This window comes from Parasteatoda tepidariorum, chromosome 7 (assembly GCF_982258835.1).
Source record: "Parasteatoda tepidariorum strain Cologne lab strain chromosome 7, Ptep-v5.0, whole genome shotgun sequence".
Taxonomy (NCBI): domain Eukaryota; kingdom Metazoa; phylum Arthropoda; class Arachnida; order Araneae; family Theridiidae; genus Parasteatoda; species Parasteatoda tepidariorum.
This window is the reverse complement of record NC_141761.1, coordinates 98,170,641-98,192,977: the sequence shown is the minus strand read 5'-3', so window position 1 is coordinate 98,192,977 and position 22,337 is coordinate 98,170,641. Positions and strand designations below refer to the sequence as shown.

The 22,337-nt window shown below is 31.2% G+C and overlaps 1 protein-coding gene across 1 annotated transcript in view; it reads left to right on the top strand.

The window, feature by feature from the left end:
• Window positions 1-893: 893 nt before the first annotated feature.
• Window positions 894-22,337, top strand: part of LOC107442899 (SEC14-like protein 4) — a 78,970-nt gene continuing 57,526 nt past the window's right edge. Inside the window, exons 1-2 of the mRNA XM_087168345.1 lie at window positions 894-951; window positions 12,257-12,337. Coding sequence (XP_087024471.1) covers window positions 12,290-12,337 — 48 coding nt within the window. The 5' untranslated portion in view covers window positions 894-951; window positions 12,257-12,289. The remainder of the gene's footprint in view (window positions 952-12,256; window positions 12,338-22,337) is intronic.

Below are 22,337 nucleotides of genomic sequence, written 5' to 3'. Positions count from 1 at the left end.
TGATGATTATCTTCAACAGGAAACAATTACTCGCATGGAGTGGCCAGCTCGATCCCCGGACTTGAATCCTATCGAGCACGTTTGGGATGCTCTAGGGAGGCGTGTATCTGCCATCAATCCGCCCCCTCAGACCCTTGCCACGCTTGCAACTGCTTTACAAGAGCAATGGCTCTCACTTCCTATTGAACTGATAGACCGCATAATTGAAAGCATCACACATCGCTGTTTGTGCTGTATTGCTTCTAGAGGCAATCATATTCCATATTAAAGGTACTTTTTCTATTGCAAACCGATACTTCCAATTTGTTTATTTTATACATGTGCTAATTTCTATACTACTATTAATGTCTGATAATTTCTTTTTATGTTGTTTAATACCTTACTATGTGTTGTATATTGTGGGTAAGTTTCATAAAATTCCATGTGTAATTTCTTGAGTTATCGCGATTTTTGTGAATTTTCCTTAATTTATGATAACCAGTGTATTTTGAATAATAGTTTATACTGTTTAAATTTTATGCTGTTATCTATAATTAGTTTTGAAGTTAGGAAAAATTTGAAATAAACAATGATAATGGAAAAAATCAAATCTTCAAGTTTCAGACGTCGCTTGAAGTTCAATATGCCTAAAAAAATGAAACTGAATCTTATTGCATATTCAAATGAGATAAAAACGTTATTTTCTACTCCATTTGAAAGATTGATAACTACACTACTTATGTAGTAAAATTACGTCGAACTTTTCATACGTTTAAGTGTCCCGGGTCTTTTTAAACTCCTGAAAATCAGCGTCCAAATACATTCGGCAATATTCAGTACAATTTCATCATCTAAATAACTTTCAAAGTTAATTTTTTCCATTTTGTGTTGTGCAAATAGATTGTCAATGTGAGAATTTGTTTTTATTTACCGCTGTTGACTGGAGTTTTTAATTCGATGAAAAATTATATGGTAAGAAATTCTACATAATTAGCCTTTTTTTGAGAATTATATTGCAGAAAAAATATCTTATTTAAGTCTAGTTCATTTTGTTTCATGTGACCATAATAAAGAAAATACACGTTAAACATATCGGAAAATGCTGAAAAGTAAAATTTATAACTTTTTTATGTAATAATTACAACTAGTGGGCTGCAACTCACTGCTCGCTGACGCTCGCCAACCCCCGAAAATTGCTACGCAATCTCATATGTTTTGCTTCGCAAACCTAGCTCTCTTCGCTCGCTACTAACTTGGGTACATTGCAAATGCATAAAATTCTAAGAATTCAAAGCAATCATTCAAATCCATATGACAACTTTTTTTTACAAAAAAATTGCATCTTTTTTGTAAATACTAAGTCATTAAAATAAATTTGAATTCAAATAAATGACGTGTAATTTGTTAAACCTATTAGAAATGTGCTATAGTATAAAATCTTAAAGCGTAACAGCACGACTGAGACTCATTTTTCAATGAATAACTAATAACAATAATAAAACAAATAAATTCGTGATAATATTGTAGTTGTAGTTCATTTACGTCGCACTAGAGCTGCACAATGGGCTATTGGCGTCGCTCTGGGAAACACCCCGGAGGATGATCCGAGGACATGCCATCACGGGCATGGCACCCCCCCCCCCGCTTCGGTAGCCCAACGACCTGCGCGGGAAGTCGAGCACTTTACGGTAGCACAGTTTAACGAGGACCAATACCGCACACCCTCGGTCCCTACGCAGACTGATCCAAGTGGGTCACCCACCCGCACACTGACCGCAGCCAGCTTGACTTCAGTGATCTGCTGGGAACCGTGTCTTAATGATCAGTCCACTGCGGGACAAATTCGTGATATCAATCAAAAATCGTCAAATAAATTCGTAATATATAAATTAGTGAAAATAAGCGCTTTCGGCAAAATACTAAAATAGAGATCTATCCACAAAGACTACTCACTTCTGCCTAGCTTAATAGCATGAGATTGCCGCAACTGATAGAGTAAATTTCGGAAGAGATCACATATGGTGAGAATGCTCTCTATGGTTATTTCAGTTTCTGTTTTTAAAAGAGCTATACGTTGAGCCAGCTCAGTTAGATTTGGCATGTGACATTTTTAGCGGCAATCATTGGTCGATTATCTAGTGTTGCCATTCGGGAAGTTGTAATGAGGCTTTTTTTGTAGCCGTGTAAGAGAAATATATATATAGATAAGTAAAGTACAGTTATATTACAATAATAATTACAATTGTAGTAAATAATAATTGCAATTAATTTATTTACTTAAAAAATTTTTTATGGCATTTATGAGTTTACTTTAATTTAAACTACATTTCTTAAAGTAAAATGGTATTTTCGGCCATCCTGTAAAGTTTTGAGATTTTCTAGTGAACTATGAAATTACTACTTATGAACTGTGAAATTACCTAGTTCTTAAACCTATTTAGAATTTAGTCCCTTTCAAATAATAGGCATAAAATTTTTATTTTGTGTGTTTTACAACAATTTATGATTAGAAAGTATTTTATTATGCAGTGGTAACAAGAATGGACCAACGAGTCCGGTTCTTTCTTTTATATATATGCTTTGATGAACTATGATTTTAGATTTCGTCTGTTTTTTCAAAATCTATTAAAGGAAAATGTCTCTCAATTGAATTTTAGAGAACATTTTATTTCATATTCAATTCACATACTGCATCAATAACAATATTGAAACCATCTATTGTTTATAATATTTTTTTCACTTGTTTTAGAGACAATGGAAATAATAAAGCATTTTCGCAGTTCATGACTTTTCGAAATATTGTGCTACGATTTAAAATCTCAAATTCATTGTTTAAACAAAACTAAAAAAGAAGTTCTTATGTTGTTTTTTTTTAATTTTCTTATTGTTCCTGAGAACTTAGTTTAAAAGATTGACAAAAAAAGTAAGTTTATATTAATAAATGTTCCAATTCTGCTTTGAAGAAAATTAGTATTTTTATTATTTTTTAGTCAACCCGCTTTGGCAAATTAACTGATATGTCACAATGGCCTAGACACAAAATGACGGCTGAGTTTTGACTCGTTACTGGCTATGACTGTCTTCCAAAACCTTTGCAACCTTACCGCATAGTTTCATGTCTCTGCAATCTGGGACGATTCATGAATAGTGACTATCTCATCGTTCTTTAACAAGGTTTTCTCTTGGGGACCGCTACTTTGAGGAATCTTTTGAATTTATGGAATATTACTAAGCTGCTACTTTTGATTCTTGTTTTTGTTCGCAGTATGGTTCTTTTTTATTTGCTGCTGTGGTCGTGTTTTATTCTTCCTACCATTAAAAATAAGCACGCTTTCATTCCTGTGAGTATGGAATCTTATAAACTCGACAATTCTTCTACTACAAAGAGCGTACTTAAATCTTTACTTGAACTCTATGTCTAATGACAATGCAAGCATTAACCCACTGGCGGCTTAGCAAATGGACAAAATTGGTATAATGTTTTTCCCCGATACACCGATTCTCCAACTCATAACATGCAAAAACCGGTTTTGCTATACGGAGAAGACTGCAGGTTAAATTACGACTGTTTGCGTGCAGAACTGTTAATAATCTTTCGATCGATACCGAAACAGTTTTCCGCCGATTCTGTCAACACGTAAAATGGACAGCAGACAGTCATTTGAGACTTCTAGCCAAAATAAATAGGTCTGAGACAGCGGCACAACCATCTCTGTAAAATGTAACAAGAGCATCAATTTCAAGAATAACGATCGCCTACAGACTTACGGCAGATGGCTTGTTTGCCAGACACCTGAACGCTTGCGACATCACTTTGACTGCGAAACACAAAATTCTAGCATGTTGTTCGAGATCATCTTGAATAGAGGCTGACTGAGGATGAAATTCTCTTCAGTAAAACGTCGCAATTTACCGCAATTCGCGATGAGTTTTCATCTGGAAAGAATTCTGGGAGTTGATATCGGCTCTCTAACGCGTTGTCGAAAAAGAACAAAATGGTCGATAGGTCCTGATGAACAGGGCAAGCAACATGGTAGACTGGTATACCGACCTGCATGTGTTGGATAGAGGTACTCTGACAGGTCAGAGAGGGACGAGACCCTTGCTCTTTATGAGAGACTTTTGCGGGGAGCATTTTTCTGCAGACGAATATCTCCGATCGAAGGCTATTCAACAATTGGAGTGGCCTGCAATGTCTCCTGATTTTAATCCTATCAAATACGCATGGGACGCCCTTGCACACTAAATTGTAGCTCGAAGATCAGTTACAACGAGCTTAAGGGTGCCCTGGTACACGAGTGGTTTCGGTTGAACAGGGATTGATTAAAACCTTGGTTAGCAGAGGTGATCATACACAACATGCTTTTTCTCTGACTCAGAGGGTATTGGCTAGCTGCTGTGCTGAACAAACGACCAGGTACAGGATGTGCCCATCCATTTTTGTATTCCCATATTTTGTTCTTATATCGGATTATATTTTGGTTGGGTATGGTTTTATTTGCTTTTTAAGTGTTTTTATTGCAGAAAGGAAAAAAATTGGCCATGTATATATTTCAAAAATTGATACTTATGAAACGAACTACTAGAAAAAACATGCAATTGTTACATGTTTTTTTTGTTTGTTTGTTTTTGTTTTTAGATACAATTTTAACAATATTCCTCTCAATACTAGTTATTTGAAAATTTGCTTAATGTTTTACATCCACAAATGTATCGACATTTTTATGCTTTAAAACTCTTAATCAGCTGTGGGAATATCCTCCGATAATATTAGCTCATCTTCAACATTCTCATCACTATCATTGGGAGCAAGGCATTAAATCGGATATTAAAATAATTTAAAAGTAATGGGAAGTGTGTTGCAGTTGATTTATGCGTCGATGAACTCCGAAGATCTGCAAATAAGTAATTTTATCTCGAAGAGCAGAAATTCTCGTTAGAAGCAATTAACCCCTTTAAAGCGTCATTAAACTCAGTTGTGATGTATTTTAGTCGAAACTGTCCAACGCTGTAGAAATCAGATTCAGAACTTCCAGAACATTTATTTTTGCTTTTGAAACATTTTGTAGGTCACCAGAATCAAGAATAAATGATTATCTAAACAGTTGTTTAGTGTAACGTTCCTTAAATGATTTGATTTGATTTTATAACCGTCGTTGAACAGCCGACCCAGTTTTTTCGTTTACAACTACTAATGTTCAACCCCGTAGACTTGTAATTTTGAACCCTTTCCAGAAGACCATGGAACTCCTGAATCAAGTATTGGAAGAAATTCGTCTTCGTGGAGGACTTTTTGATGGAACTAACCAGCATTTGAGATACATGGTGAAGAAAACCTCGAAAACCCAGGATTAGCCTTATGGAAAGGGGACTCTAACCCATTATCCGCCTAGCACTGAGGATATTTTTACGTCAGCACTGTGGTTGGTGCAAGCTGGATGTGAAATTCGTATCGACCAGCCATCGCTTTGTTTCGAGCCCGATTCACCTCAATGTAAGGCAAACGCTCTATTCCCTGAGGCATCGTGGCTCTCTTGAAATGATTGTTTTCATTTTATTTTATAGCAGTCGTTGAACAGCCGACCCAATTTCTGGTTTACGACTACTAATGTTCAACTCCGTAGCCTTGTAATTTTAAACAAAAAAAACCCTTTTTAAAAAACCCCAGAGGTATGATTTGTTATGGGAGCATGTAGGACTTTGTAACGCGACAGATTTAACGCGTATCAGTCACCATTTACTACACGGAGAGTCTTCGCCTGGCGGAGATCGAACCCACGACCTCTTGGACAAGGGCCCAGTGCCCTACCAACCAGGATGTACCTGTCCGCTCTTGAAATGATTGGATAATTCCAAGATTAAAAAATTGAAATCTACCGGGAAAAAAATTACTTTTTAAGCTAACATTCATTAACAACATTAAGTTAACAACAATATTCCTTTAACCACACTTCTCGAGCTTTGCCAATCCTGCTGCGCTTCTGATTTTGTCTGAAGGGGGAAATCCCCTCTCACAGACAGATGGAATACAAAGAATGTCAGAAAAGCAGCAAACAGCTACTAAACAAGTCTTTAAAAAAAAGATAACTTAGAAAAAAGTTTGTACGAGCTTTATAGAAAAAAAACAGAATGTTTTTGATTTGTTATAAGAACGTATGGGGAGGGATTTTCTAAAAACGTGTTACACAAAGTCCGGGATACTTTAACATTATCGATATGGGCAATTTTCACGCACCAGCTGAAAATGGTGTAGAAAGCGGGATGACCCACTAAACACACAACGCTAAATCGTAATTCCACTGTATATATTACAGGGCGTGCGCAAAGCATTCGCCACCTCTCTATTGCGATAAAATCGTAAATTCAGCGAGAAAAATGTTGCTGTGGCGAAGGTATTTGCGAATGATTTTTTCTACCAAAAAGAAAAATATATATTCGCCTCAATCCTGGAAACAAATCGAAAAAATCATGAGGGATATTTTTGAACAAAGCCTGTATTTTTTAATCGATTACCGTACTTTACGTTAGATACGTCTCATGTCCAATTAGAACTATAATAAGTTCAGATTACATCAGCAGAAGCAACAGGCACGTAAGCATGAGACAAAATACAGATTAATTCGTTCATTACCAGATTGACGATTTGTGTCAATAAAACAAAATAGAAACGAAAGAATGTCAAGAATAGAATAGAAAGTTAGCAAGATGAATATTTTCATTCAACTTTTTTTGCAGAAAATATATTTTCTCGTGACAATAAGGTATCAATAACGTGATAACACCATACTATTCTTTTAAGTTTATCCTGTATAGCACATGCATACTTTATGCAATAGTGCTCTAATCTGGGAAGTAATAAAAAAATCCCTATTCCGATTTATTTCCCATTCATTGCTAATTTACTCAACCCAACTGCAAATTGACTCTTGATTTGTTAAAATTGATGAACAGTGCACCAAAAAAATGGACCACCCTGAATAACTTTTGATCTAATTATCAGATCTTCACGTTCTAGGACTCAATCCTAATGGTTTAAGGGGGGGGGGACCTCAAATATGCTAATGAATAAGTGCAGACTATAATTTAAGTTACGAAACCAGACGCAAAACGTGCTTTCTATTTTTAAACATACCTCTTTTAACGGATTTGGATTTCTGACCTCCAAAATTTAGGGGATAGCCGCAAAATGGTCCCAAGTTTGGACCACTTAATGTTAATTTTACTTTTTGCGTATTTTGCCATATTTCGAGAACTTTTTGATTTTAATTTTTAAAAAAAATTTGGCACAACTCGTTTTTCCGGAAAAAAATTGAATGAAAAAAAAATATTTTTCTATAAATATATTTTCTTTTTATTTAATGATGGTCCGAAAAATTATTAATTGTAAGGTATAAAATTTTTTGCATCATTTTAAAGGATATAATTTTACATGGCAAAATTCAAAATTTGAGCGAAATCAGTTGAAAAGATCCTGAGAAATAAAATTTCAAAAAAGTCAGATATTTAAAATTCGATTTCTTAGGAATCATTTGACCGGTCTTGCTAAAATTTTGTAAAATTGTATTGATGCAAATAAAAAATTGCATACCATCACAATTAAAAATCTTTTCGACCATTATTAAATAAAGTAATAAAAAATTATAAATATTTACTTAAAGCTATTTTTTTGCATGGAATTATCTTTGAATAAATGAATTTTATAATTGTGTGCAAACTTTTTTCAATTCGCTTGAGAAGTTTTCGAGATATAGCAAAATACGCAAAAATTAGTATTAAGGGGTCCACATTTTGGACCACTCTCCTGATCAAACTATTGGGAGCATATTTCCTAGATTATGGCTTCCCCCTATATTTTGGGAATAAGAAATTGGAAGCAGCCAGCAACAACAAAAAAATGAAGGTAGTTGCATGCAGAGTTGACCGTTGATTACAGTAATCGATTACAACTGTAATTGATTACAGATAATTACAGCTATGTAATCAATTACTTGTAATCCCGATTACAAGTAATCAATTACTTGTAATCGTGATTACAACTTTCAAAAAATTTTGATTACAGCTGTAATCATGATTCAGCTGTAATCAATCAGCTGTACAATATATGCACATAGTTGCGTAAATGAAATGCGTACATGTATACATGCATATTTATATGTACATCGATATATGTGCACGCAAAGTATGTACTTATGTACAACTTACGTATGTACTTGTATAACTACATACTTTGTTAATACTTTTGCGCATGTAATGCATGGATGTACAAAAAAATAGTTATATGCACAATGTATACATGTGCATACAACGTATACATGTACATAATTACAAGTAATGTACAAATACGTGCGTACATTTAAATATATGTAATTACAATATACACATACATTGTGCATACATTAAAAAAATTTATATGAGTAAAGTTATTAAAATTTGTTTTAAAATTATTCTAAGGTATATGAAACTCTACCTCATATTTTTTAGAAAGCAAACGATAATTTTATTTGGAATTTCTAAATATTAATTCCACACATAAAATTTACCGTTTTTCTTACCATTTAAAAAATTTCTATGAATCATGCATTATGTTATAAAAAAAATAAATCTGTATTGTCAAACATTTCATGAAAATACCTGAAAATAATTTTTTATTCAGAGAATTTCAAAATGATATAGAACAATTAAAGCTGAAAACTAAATTTAAATATTGTTTGATTTTGTCATTTAACTTGCTTGAGTCATTAAAAGTTAACTTACATGCATTTTATTTATTGCATTGTACACATATTTAGACATAAATGTAATGTACATATGTATACGTGTAATGTATGTACGCATGTACAATGTATGTACATACATTCATGTATTGTACGTGCATATATAGTACATATGGATATGCATACATGGAACATACGTGTATTGTACATGTGTGGATGCATTCATTGTACATATATACATTGCACCATATGCATAGATAGGGATAGCATGCAAGTAGACATGTAAAATTTGTACGAAAGAATTATGCCCAATATATTTATGCACATACGTACTGTATATGTACAGTCGGCAAAAAAAAAAAGATATCACCCTGAATAACTTTCGTTCTAATGATCGGATTTTCACGAACTAAGTGTTAATCTTAATGGTTCCTGGGGGTGACCTCAAATATGCTAATTAATTAGTGCTAACTATTAATTAAGTTACGAAATCAGACACAAAAACGTACTTTCTCTGAATAAACATATATTTTTTCTTACATATTTGGATTCTTAACCTTCAAAATATAGGGGGTAGCCGCAATCAGGGAAATATGGTCCCCATAGTTTGGTCAGGAGAGCGATCCAAAGTTCGTACCCCTTAATGTTAATTTCACTACATTACTTCATGATTACAAGTAATTGATTACTGTAATCGACTATGTAATCATGATTACAGCTGTAATCAAACTTTGTAATCACGATTACAAGTAATTGATTACTGTAATCAAAAAATGTAATCGATTACATTTTTGGCCAACTCTGGTTGTATGTTTATACAGAGAAAGTACATTTTTGCGTCTGATTTCGCAACTGTAAGAGTTAGGGGAGAGTCGGGTAGCCCCGCCCAGCGGGTACTCCCTCCCACTGTCAATTTCATATGTATAGAATACTTTTTCAAGTCAATGGGCCATCGGACATTAATCTTATACTATAATACGAGGAATGGTTGCCAAGTCGAAAATCGCCCCAGAATTAATAAACTCCGGTAAACTTGGGGGTCTGGGGTTTTTGGCCACGAGGAATCGATTGGCGCCGGTTTTGAAGCGCTACGGTCGAGCAGTTCGGAGTTACAGATAGGATATTTTCAAACTTTATTAGTTCGCCATAATGGCTATAGATACTTTTCTCCACTCTTATAAATGTATGCTAATGCGAACCTTACAATTGAAATATTAATTTTCGACAACTTAAACCAATAATATACGAAGGAATTAATAATTTAATTGTAAGGTTCGCATTAGTTTACATTTATCAAAGTGGAGAAAAGTTTAACTTTTGTGTTAAAATCACCGTCAACAAAGTCGGACATTTCAACATTCGTCAGATTTCAAGCTACATTTTCAGCATGCAGAACGCACCTCTACATGAAATTCTTCAAGGAGCCGGAATTTTGGAACAACAAGCGATCAACTCAATTCTACCCGCAAATGGACAACTAGAAGATACCGTCATTGTCAGAATGCTTCTCTATTACGCCGAACAAGCTTACCCGACCGTCAAAGTTGCCGTACTTCACCCTGAATTTGTCGCACGCTTCTACGTTACAACAGCGGATGGCGCTTATGAAGGAATGGCTCTTCTCAACGATATCAGCGACCAGAACAAGGCTTCCAACTATCTATACGGCGTTCAACAAGGATTCGACGTGCTACTCATTCCCATTCACAAAAGAGCTCAAATGGATAGAGGCGAGCACTGGATGCTAGGAATTTACGAAGCAAGCTATGGAGAACGTCAACTATTAGTCTGCGATCCAGTCGACAACCCGCTGCCCATCGATGCTGTTTTGAGAAAAATACTGCGACACGTTTTGAATACCGTTGTTACGAATGAAAAGCTGAAAGGATGCATCGTGAAACCTCGCAACGCTTACAACCACCAAGATGACGCGTCTTCCTGCGGAGTTTACATCGTCTTTTATGCTCGACAATACCTCTCTCATCGACGCCTTTTCCTAGACAAGAATTTTCAAGAAGCGGATGAACGGAAGCAAATTTACGAATTCGTTGTGAACAGTGTCTTTAATTGTATAATTTTTTGTTATCAATTACATTTTATTTCCTATGACTTTTCAAACTTTACCTTTGTATAGAATAGTTCCCTTTCCAAACTCTAACTTTGTTTAGATAGTTTACAATGGTGCACATTAACCAGTTATCTTTTCACCAATGGTTTCACAAATTTTCTTATGGCATGTATTGTTTTGATAAATCACAATTGAAAATTTAAATCTTCGAGTTAGCTTCGATACCTGTTTTCTCCGAGCGGAGCTCGGTCACCCGCTGGTTGTTATATTAAATCAAGATTATTTTCAAAGTTTCAAGTATTTATGCAGCTGTTAGCATAGTAAACAATAGTTTTGAAAATATGTTGAATACAGTAGTCAGGAAATTAAGAAAAATTGGTTGAATGTTTCGATTAAACTTCACTTTAATACTAAAAAAATAATTTTTTCTATGCATACAGCATTAAAGTATGTAGTTTTAAGTTTAATTTGCACAAAGAAAGAAGTTTATATGTGAAAAATTGTTCGAGCAATTGCAAATTTACAAAAAAATTGGATTTCGTTTAGCCCCGCTCGCATGAATGTTGTGTATCACCGCCCAATTTAATTTCGTCGATAAATGTATGGTTGCAAAGATTATTATTTTATTGCTTCAAATTTGAATGTTATATGCATTTTTAACAACAAATATTGTTGTTATTAAATGATTGTTATTAAATGATAGAATTCACTAAAAGTATATAAATATGTAATAAATAAAATAATTTTGTGATAAAAATGATAAACGAAGTTTATCTATTGTCAATACACTGGTCATTTTCATTTACACCTGAAAATACAGTCAAAAAACGTAATTTTTGTAACCGGGCGGGGCTACCCGACACATTTTGAAAAGAGCTGAAAAACATGTTTTTTTAAATTCCTATTTTTTTTTAAGTTAAACTATTCTTTTTCTGGTTTATTCTTTTTGCATTATTTAATTAGATGATAAAACAATAGAAACATTCAAAAATATTGATTATTACTCAATATTATTCTGAAATTTAAGCAATACTCCTTAAGTGGGCGGGGCTACCCGACTCTCCCCTACATAATAAAATCATAAGCTTATCTTCGTCAATCTGAAGTAATTAAATAAAAAAAAATGTATATTTCCCTGAAGGGAGCTATTACGCAATGTCTACTTTAAAATTGCATCCTAGAGTCTTTTTTTAATTTCGATTTTTAAGTATAAATAATCGATTGAATATTGAAAGGCCGATTAAATGCTATTTGATAAGATAGGTTTTTTTTTCTCAATATACAAATTACGAACTTTTTTCTGTACATGTCAAACAATTTTTCCCTCGTATCTTCCTGATCTCCGCGTTCTTAAAGGAAATATAACCAGCTTAATTTCATGTCTAGTTGAAGGAGTTAATACGTAACTCGTTTGTCTTCTTCAACTGAAGTTTTTAATCTCCGTTACATCGTCCGGTATCTCTAACTCGTTCTCGAACTTTTCTGTCTCACACAGGTTGTTTTAGAAGGTGGTCATAACCTTTGAAGAATGACTCAAATTGGTTTTAAGGATAAGGAACAGGAGGGAGTGGAAGAGGTAAGGATTTAAGTTTATTTATTTATTTCATATTAACAACATATTGAACAATAATTTTTATAGTGCAATGCAAAAAAAAAAAAAAGAATAAAAGATAAAATATTCTGTGCACTTTGGTATTCCTTCATAGCAGAAAAAAAATCGAAGAATAAGTATTTGTTTGAGATAAAAGAGTAAAAAAAAATAGAAGAATAAGTATTTGTTTGTTTAAGGAAAAATAGTCGAGTTACTTTCATAGTTCGTAATGTCAAAGCTATAAAGCTTTCATAGTTATAGTAAAAATAAATAGTTATCTTAATTTCCTAGCCTGTTATAAGAATTTTAATTGTGTAATATTAAAGCATAAAAGCATTTTTAAAGTGTAGTGTAAAATATGTAGAAACAAGAAAAGAATTAAAGATAAAATATTCTATGGACTTTGGTAGTCTTTTACAGCACGAAAGGAAGAATAAGTATTGTGATATTTATTTTAAATAAAGAAAAAGATAAATAGTCTAATTATTTTCAGAGCTTGCTGTAGTAAAAATAAATATTTATCTTAATCTCATAACCCCATGTTATTAATGAAGATTATAAATATTTTTTTTTTATTGTAAACTATTACCTGTATAAGAGACAATCATTTTGATTACTTTTATTTTATGTCGCAGAAAATATGAACGGAAGTAAAATTTTGATTTTGTTTTATCATAAATAATTCACAAAATTTGAAATAAACTATTTATTGCTTATAGATTGCCTATTATAGTAAGAACAATTTATTGCCAAAATATGAAAAAAAATTTATCGTAGATTATTGCCAAAATTAAAATGGCAAAGATTACGGTTGCTTTTATCACAACCTATAGCCGTTGATTATTAAAAATGAAAGATTATTTGTTATTACACCTTTTAAAGTTATTTAACTATCTTACAAGCCCAATATTTTTATTATTACATGAGAGAATATTATTACAAGGTAAAATTATAAATTTTTTCTCGATTTCAAAAATCATAAATGTATTATAGGTTTTTAAAAAAATAAATTTGCATTTGCATGTAACTTTTAGATTAATGAATAAAACCTAAATGCATTTAAAACTGAATGAAAAGACCAACACCTAAAAAAACATGAATTAGAAAAGTCCGAAAGTAGTAAGTTAAGCAAGTTTGCTTTTATGTTTTACAAAGTTGTTTTCAGTTATCTATACTTTATATATAAGCAATAAAAACTGCAGAAATTATTATTAAAATAATCATTGCTTTTGCTTAAGCACTATTATTAAATTGAAAAAAAAAAGGTTTTTAATTTTTTGAAAATTTTTCACAGTTTCTAATAGTTTTTATAAAACATTTAGAATTTTATCTTCTATTAAGTTGTAGTTAATGTGTGTTCTATGTAACTATATATTTCTCACAAAGATTTTCTGTTGGAATACGTTATCAGCATACATAATATTCATATTTTAAACATTAATTTGAGAAAACGGATTATTTTAGATTCGAATTGTTTAAACTTCTCCACTTAAATTAAACACTGCTTTCATTTGACCTCGATGTTTCGATACAATTTATCAAATCTACAAATTAAATCTAATACACAATATCCGTTGAATTCAGTTATTATTCATATTAAAATCCTCGATATTTTAAATGACCTTAAGATTTTAAAAATAGAGACTTTTGCAATCACTGCGACTATCTCACCTTGGATTAATCTTTCAATTTATGTTTTAGACATTTTTAATAAAAATAAAAAAAATTCTGTCATAAGCTCAAGTGTTTTTATTCAAGAATTTTGTTGCCACTGTTATCAGTATATTGATTTAAAATAAATTTTTGCAGACGGGACGAAGTACGACTATCATGTTGGCTGTGTTGTTATAGAAAGTTTTACTGCATACTTCAGTTCTGTTATGCTATTTCACTATTCCTTAATTTTATTTCGGACTAAACCTATCACCAGTGAATTATTTATACTAACTAGTGTAGTTTCGCATTAATTCTCAAACTTCTAAAAGTGTATCAGACTAATAAATGACTGAAATTCGATGTGAATTTTCAGTTGGATACCGCGAACGAGCTGGGTGGATTTTCAGTATTATAAATTTCTTAGAAAAAATGGTTAAATAGTAATTTATTTGCTATTTTACCATAATAAAACTCTCAAATGACCATTAATATTATTTTATTCAAACTGTTAATTGTGAGAAAAACCGTTTATTAAATGCTATCATCTAACACAGTTAAACAATCAGAATTTTATTGCAAAAACTAGAGCCACCTAATGAAGCCATTTAGTTCCTTGGATCTGGGTATATATTGCGGAGAGAGCTAATCTATCAATCTCATAACCGTCAGAACGGGGGTTCGATTCCCGGCGTTGACAACACAATAATTTACCTTTTCCCTTCAACACATGAAGAGTTTCCAGTGTCATGCACTCTCCAATTTATGATCCTGGACTGTTAGAATACGATACTTTCATTTTCGCAAAGATTACAGCACCGCGAAACTTCTTAACACAAAAAAAGTCTAGAATTTCCATGGTAGTTGTGAATGGTTAAAAAACCGTATAATTTTGTATTCGTGGTTTTTTAACCGTACTAATTGTAAACAGTTTCGAAACCGTCTGCGTAAAGAATGTTCTTAACCATAAACTTTACGGTTAATTGGATAGACAGACTGCTGTTGGTTATTTATCGTTATTTTAGAATGAAAATGCCAACATTGTAGTTTCATAAAGCACTCAGAATGTAAACAGCAACTCTAGACTTAAGATGAACTTGTAAATCATCAATACAACAAGCCTGGGAAGGGAATGGGAGTGTACTAGATGATAACAGATTACATGAAATTTTTCCTTCTGTTGATAATCATAAAATAGTATCCGTTAATCGCAAAGTTCAAGTTTTAAAAAACAGGCTTGGACATTCCCGTTGTACCCATATTCATTGATTAAAAAACGAACTTTCACCCATTTGTTCACAATGTTGAATTTTCATCACCATTAAACATATTTTACTGACTGTAGTAGATTCAAACTTTTTTGAGAGAAATTTTCTGATAACTTCAGTATAGATTTTAAGTTTTTACTTGGAATCGAATACATCACAATCTTTAAAATTTATCAAAGCAGTAGGATTATATTCTATAATTTAAGGGGAGTCTGTATGAAATATATCAATAATGCTGAAACTGACCTTTTTTTATGTATCTTTTCTCAGAAACTATTTATGATATCACTTTGAAATTTTTGGGGCTTTTTGAGATTATATCAGTTGTATACAGAGATAATGTTTTAGTGCCAACAGGAATACTTTTTGAGTTATGCAAGATTTAGGATGAAAGCTTTAAAATTATTAAAATTTCGGATGAAAAGTGTTTAGTTAATAATTGTTTTTTAAAAAAATGTCTGCCTAAGATATATATTAGCCGTCAGTAAACGCAGTGTAAACATGTATGCGTAAATATTCTGTGGAAAAAAAACTGGATCAATATCTTGTTAAGATGCTGAGAAAAGATACATCGAAAAAAGTCAGTTTATCATTATTCATATATGCCCTACCGACTCCCCTTAAAAATACATATCTTTATATTAATTTGATCTAGTGACCCATTTGAACCTAATGATTGGCGCAGTATAGCCATTTCTGGCTCTTTCGCCAATAAGTTCTTAACAACAAATAACTAACCAAACAAATGAATCTTCAATTGCAGATAAATCCATTCAACATTGTACTCCATACTTCAATGGATTTATAAAACGGTGCAAATTTACTGCAACGTTAATGACTAGTTGAATTGAATCATATTTCTGTATAAGTTGAACCACATACGACGAAGAAAATTCTGGTATAATGACGATTCAGGCAAAATAAAACATAATTCTGGTCAAAAAAATTGAGAGAGTGTCGTTCAGTAATTTTTTTGTTCGGATGGTAACGGTTTACCGAAAATTCAGGTTTTTAAAATTGTATAATTCTTATTAACACACATTTAGTAAAAATACAAAACTGAAAAATAAATTTTACCGAATAAAGGGTTTTTATGCCATGCTCTATGGAATCATGATAAAACTAGCACTTTATGTCACATTTACTACCTAACAACATAGTAATAAAACCGCATTTTATCGTTAATTTTTCCAAACGTAAGAGAAGCACTTCGTTAAAAATTACTGTACTTTTTGGTGTTCCCATTGAGCCAGAAACGCATTAAATTTTATTATATTCTGGTAAGTTTTTATCATACTTTTTAGGTCAGTGCAGTCTTGCACAATGAAGTACAAAAGAACTAATTTGCACAATATTATGGCTCAATTTGGAATTAAGATTGCAGCAAATTTAAGCGATAATATAGTTGAATGAGTTTTAAAATTTTTAATTTATACACTGAAAAATTTATTTTAAGAAAAAGTATTCTTGTCTATTCATCCATAAGTTTTAGAATTAGTTGTACTCTACAAAACGTGTAAAATTTTTTTTGAAACATTAAATATGTTAATTTAAACATCTCTCAATTTCAGTTTCCAATGTTTTTTGAAAAACTGTTTTTAGATCAACGATTTCCACTTATTTTTGGTTACGGAACCCTAAATAATCATCCTTCCTTCGGTGGAACCCCAAATATCCACTCTGCACGGATGGAACCCCAAATAATCATTCTTCTTTCGGTGAAACCCCAACTTCATAAATAAAGTTTGTTGAAGTAATTGTGAACGTTACAACCTATAGAAGCCTATATCATTATAACTTATAACCTATACCATTAATAATTTTAAATTAGATTTATGTCGATAGTTACATTTGTAATCCTTGTGCTGTATCTAGTCTAGTTATAAACTTGCTTTTAGAGTTTATACATAAGCTGAAAATGAATAAATAAGCCAAATTATGTTTTTCTTCAAAATGAAAACTGCTGTAAACTCTGAAAAAGGAAACATATTTTTTTATTAGGGAATTAGTTATTTAATGTTGATTGGAACAACGAAGCAGGAAATACTAATGCAACAATTTATAAATGCTTGTTCTTTTCATAATTTGCACAATATATTGTTATTAGATTCCTATTTTAATATCATTTATATTTCATTGGCCTTTTACTTGAGATAATTTCTCAACGGTTACAAAAAGATTAAATAAGTTATGAATTACACCTTAAATCTAAATACATTGGTGGTTTCAGTACTCAAAACTGGTTATAAAGATTTTTTATTCTCGGTACCCTTTTAACTTTTCAACGGAACCCTAGAGCTCCATTTGGGAACTGCTATTTTAAATTCTTAAATTGCTCGTCCTCCTGAATTTTAGGTTAAATATTTGATGCTTCTTGTCTTATAAGTAAAGTATTGATAAGAGACGATGATTCGACTAAACTATATTTTTCATGAAAAAGCTGGAAATGTAAGCGTTGCTTAGATTAGGAGAAAAGTCACTTGATAACCCTTTGAACTTTTATGGTTTGTTGATCAAAAAGGAAAAGTTATAAGTTTATAATCAAAGAATTCTGAATACGCAATTTAATATTGTATATTTATCTGTTTTCAGATTCTCTTAATTTACTTTCAGCATTTCTTAAACAGAGAAAATCGATTTAGATGATGCTGTAAAATTCTCTGAATTTAAAGTAGACAAAAACAAAACTTCTTATCAAAATTGTAAAAAACAGAGAAATGTATAAGTTAACTGTAAATGCATAAGCTTTTTCAGAATCTCGAATTGCTGGAAGTATATTTCTAATGATATCTTGATAGACATAAAAGATTAAAGCTTTTTCAAAAGTTACTGCTTTTTCCGAGTCTATAATTGCTGAAAGAGTATTCTAATTAATTTCGCAAATTAAACGCTATAAATAAAAACATTTAGGGGTAGAATAACTTCCCAATAATAGGTCCTAACTTTTTTTACGCACTAAATTTTTAGTTTATCTTTACTGATTATCTATTTGATTATCTATTATGTTGTTTAATATTTGAAGAGGGAAAAAATGCGTTACATATGAAAAACATCCTTTGTATCCATAATATTTCATATATCATATCATAGTAATAATATTAATGTTAGATTTTTTGAAAAGACTTATTGTACGGAAAAATTATAGTATTGCTTTTCTTTAACTTTTATTACAAAATATTATTCTTAGAGGTTAACTTAAACATTCTTATCATTTGCAAGAAGATATTAAAAATATTATTTCAAATATTAATGCAATAAAAAATAAAATTATAAAAAATTGAGAATAAAGAATTACGTTTTTCTGATAAACATTCTCGTTGTTTATTTATTTATTATTATCATTATTTTTTTTTTTGGATACCATACGAACTTACTGAATAATCATACACAAAGAAAGTAAGGACAAATTAATAATATTGAGTATTTCCTTCTTCACTGTATAATTAAATAATTTGAAAAATTTTAATATTTTAAAATATTTTAAATTTTATATATTTTAAAAATAATATTCTAAATAACATAATAAAATATATATATATATATATATATATATATATATATATATATATATATATATATATATATATATATATATATATATATATATATATATATATATATATATATATATATATATATATATGAAGTTCATTTTTATAATGCCGGAAATCCGCAAATATAAGCTCGATAAATTGGAGTTACGCTGATGAAAGTAATTGAGTAACGGGCTTAAGTTTCAATAGAAAATATAGTAAATTCAGTAAATACACATAAAAATCCATATCCTTATGATGAAAGAAACTGATTTCATTGATAAAAGTTGAAGTAAAATCTGTAATATATTAGTACTTAGCAAATTCCAATCAAAGTATGAAATTAATTTAAACAAATTTTAAGGTAAAAATGTTTAGGACAAAACTTTAAAATAATGACAGGCCATCTCCCACAACCCGCTTAATCAAAAGCCAAATTTTAAAAAAAATCAACCATTTGTAGTTCAGGAGAGATCTGTTATTGGCGCATAATCGAAAAAAGACACTGCCAAAAAAAAAAGTCAATTCGTTTAAACCTCACGATATCTCCTCTTAATATTTAAATAATTTGGCTACAGCTTAATCACCAAAAAGACCGTGAGAAAACCCTGTAACTGAAAAATTTTTTGTGGTTAGAGAAATAAAGTAGCTTAAGGAATAAAGAGTTGAAATAAAGAGATTTTTATAAAATGCAGTAAAAACTATATAATAGGTTATTAATTTAATTAAAATTGGATTAAGAATGATTAAAAATATATATTTATGAAATTAAGGACATTTTAAAAGCCAAGAAATATACAAAATATAAAAATTATTAAAAAAATTGAGATCGCCTCTAGGCAATCTTAGGTTACCCATTGGCAAAATGGTTGTTATCTTATTTTAATTTTATTTTTATTTTTTCGGAAAGGTAACTTTTTTGTGTTTTCATCTTGGACATTTTTAACTGTTAATCCTGAACTACTCGGTACACAATTTCTCAGACATATTTGAATGCAGCTTAGACACATTCTGCGTAAATTCTTTTGATGACTGAATACACATTGAACCGCCAATTAAGATCAATATGAACATTTTTGGATTGGTACAATGGTGTTTGAAGGAGATTATAAGCTGCATCATACACCCGTTTCAGATTCACAAGTTTAGACATGAAATATAGTTCGAAAGCTAGGCGTTTTTTCAATTTTACATGAATAGTGAATGAATCATTTATATAGTGTGGAAGGCAGGTCTACGGTCTTGTGCAAGTTATTGGGTACGTTGACAATGGATCCTTTTATCCCTAACTGATGATCAACACCTAGTTCTCGTATTTGCATGAAAGGGGTTCGGAGAGTCATCATTTGCTTTTCGGTAGGGTTCAATTCTCTCAACCACTTTGGTACTTTTGTGACGGATGGGCTTCATGCTTGCGTTTGCGAACGGAATCCTTTCGTTTTTCCGTTTGTGTGTAACGCTTAAGGTATTCCCGTCTACGTTCTTTGGCTTTGGCTTTTTCAGCCTAGGTAATTTTAGGCCTTGGCGTCATTTTTTCTTTTTTTTTTTTTTCTTGCTTCAACTCTAGCTTTTGGGACAGTTTGGATCCTCTTTATTTGTGATATTCACCTGAATTAGTATTGAAAACGATCCAGTTTGAACTGTAGGTTAGAATTTCTGATTCTTAATTCAAACAATGAAAACAAAATATCGCTCAAATGACGAAATCCTCTTCCATTCACAACTCAAGAAATATTTATGGGATCTCTCTGGTCTCATATCTCTAAAATAAACTCACCAACTTAATGCATAACAAAATTAAATAGCAACACATGTAATGACGACGCATGCGCATTGTTTACTATTACTCTTGATTATTGTAGTTGAAAAGTGTGAGGATGCCATCAAACCCAAACCAAGACCCATTTTTCCAATGGGTAATAATAAGTCAAAATAAAAAAGCACTAAAAGCAGCGAAAACCAAATTTGTCTTTTGTAAACAATTTAAATAAAAAGTAAGAAACCAAAAATACGCAAAGCGATATTTTAAAGATATGTTAGCAAAAATAGCACTTCATCGGAGGATTTGTTTAGCAGACAGTGTGTCCCTTTTTGCTTCTTTTTAGTTTCTGACTTTTTATTTAAATTGTATACACTTTTCAAAACGCAGACATAAACAACACTCAAACAAGATACACAAACACATTTGTAACACACTCATTAGTGTAATACATTGGTGAAACATAAACAGATATTGTATTGGTTAAACTGGTAGTAGATTAACAAAATTCGTTACACATTAATGAAATTTTCAATACTTTAATAAAACATACACTTGAATAACATTTTAAAAGAGTCTTGAAACATCTTACCAAAAATTCGCACACTGAAACGGTATCGATTAAAAACATTTAGTGTTGCTTTGTGTTTTTTTTTCTTCTTTTTGAAGTAAGTTTTTAAGAAATGCGAGGTTTGGGAAATTGTCTTCATTAGCGATTGGTAATATGTGTAATTGCAATATCAACAATTAGCCATATTACACTATCAATAATTGGCAGTATGAAAAGTAATGTAAAATTTGTAGCTCGAGTCTGATTTTAAGAAAAAAATATTGAAGAATATATCCTGTCTGAGAATATCTATCAGCAGTATCAAAGAGAGAAAGTTGTATCTGCACTTTAAAATATAAGCCAGTTTGGTGTCATTTTCAAAACAGTTTTACACTTTTTAATTATTCAAAATATTTGTTCATTTTAATGTTTGGTCAAGATATGGTTCTTTTTTGTTTTGGGGGCAAATCTTGCAGTTTTTTTTCTTTTTTTTGGTGATGCTTATCACTACTTCTACAAAAGGCCAAAACAAAAAGGCTGGCATCCAAAACAAAGTAGAAAACCCCTTCTCTATCAACATACAAAACAATAATCTGAAGCTTGATTTCTTTTTAAATTTCATTTTGGTACTTGTCTAAATTATTTAGAGACTTTTCGTATGCGCCCTGCGAACAGAAAAGTACCCTAGATAATACACGTTCGAATATTTGACACTCAAAGTTTAAATTGGCAAAAGAGCTTCGAAATTAAACACGAATATAATTACTAATTTCTTAAGTGAAATGAACTGCTTAAATAAATTATCGATTATACCCAGCACAAAAATAATAAACTAATTAAAGCTAGATATTATTTAAATTTTATGTTTTACATGTAATTATAGATTCCGAACAATGAATTGCAAATATTTTGTTTATAGATATCGACATCAGTTCAAAAATTATTCTTTATGTAATAAGATAAATCAGTTTATCTAGTTTCTCGCTGATTCTCTTTTAATGAATTCTAAGCGCCAAGATTGCTGAACTCAGTAGCCTTGAAACTAAATCTACTGTTCCATCACATTTATTTCGTCACTCATCACAAGATTTAAAAAAAAACGTGAAATTGATACTTTATAGTTTTCAAGTGGCAACAAGAATTTAGCCATTTCGAAATACTTTAGCAAAATTTGAATAGCGCTATCAAAAATGTTGAAATTTGATGATTTTCGTCTCATCTC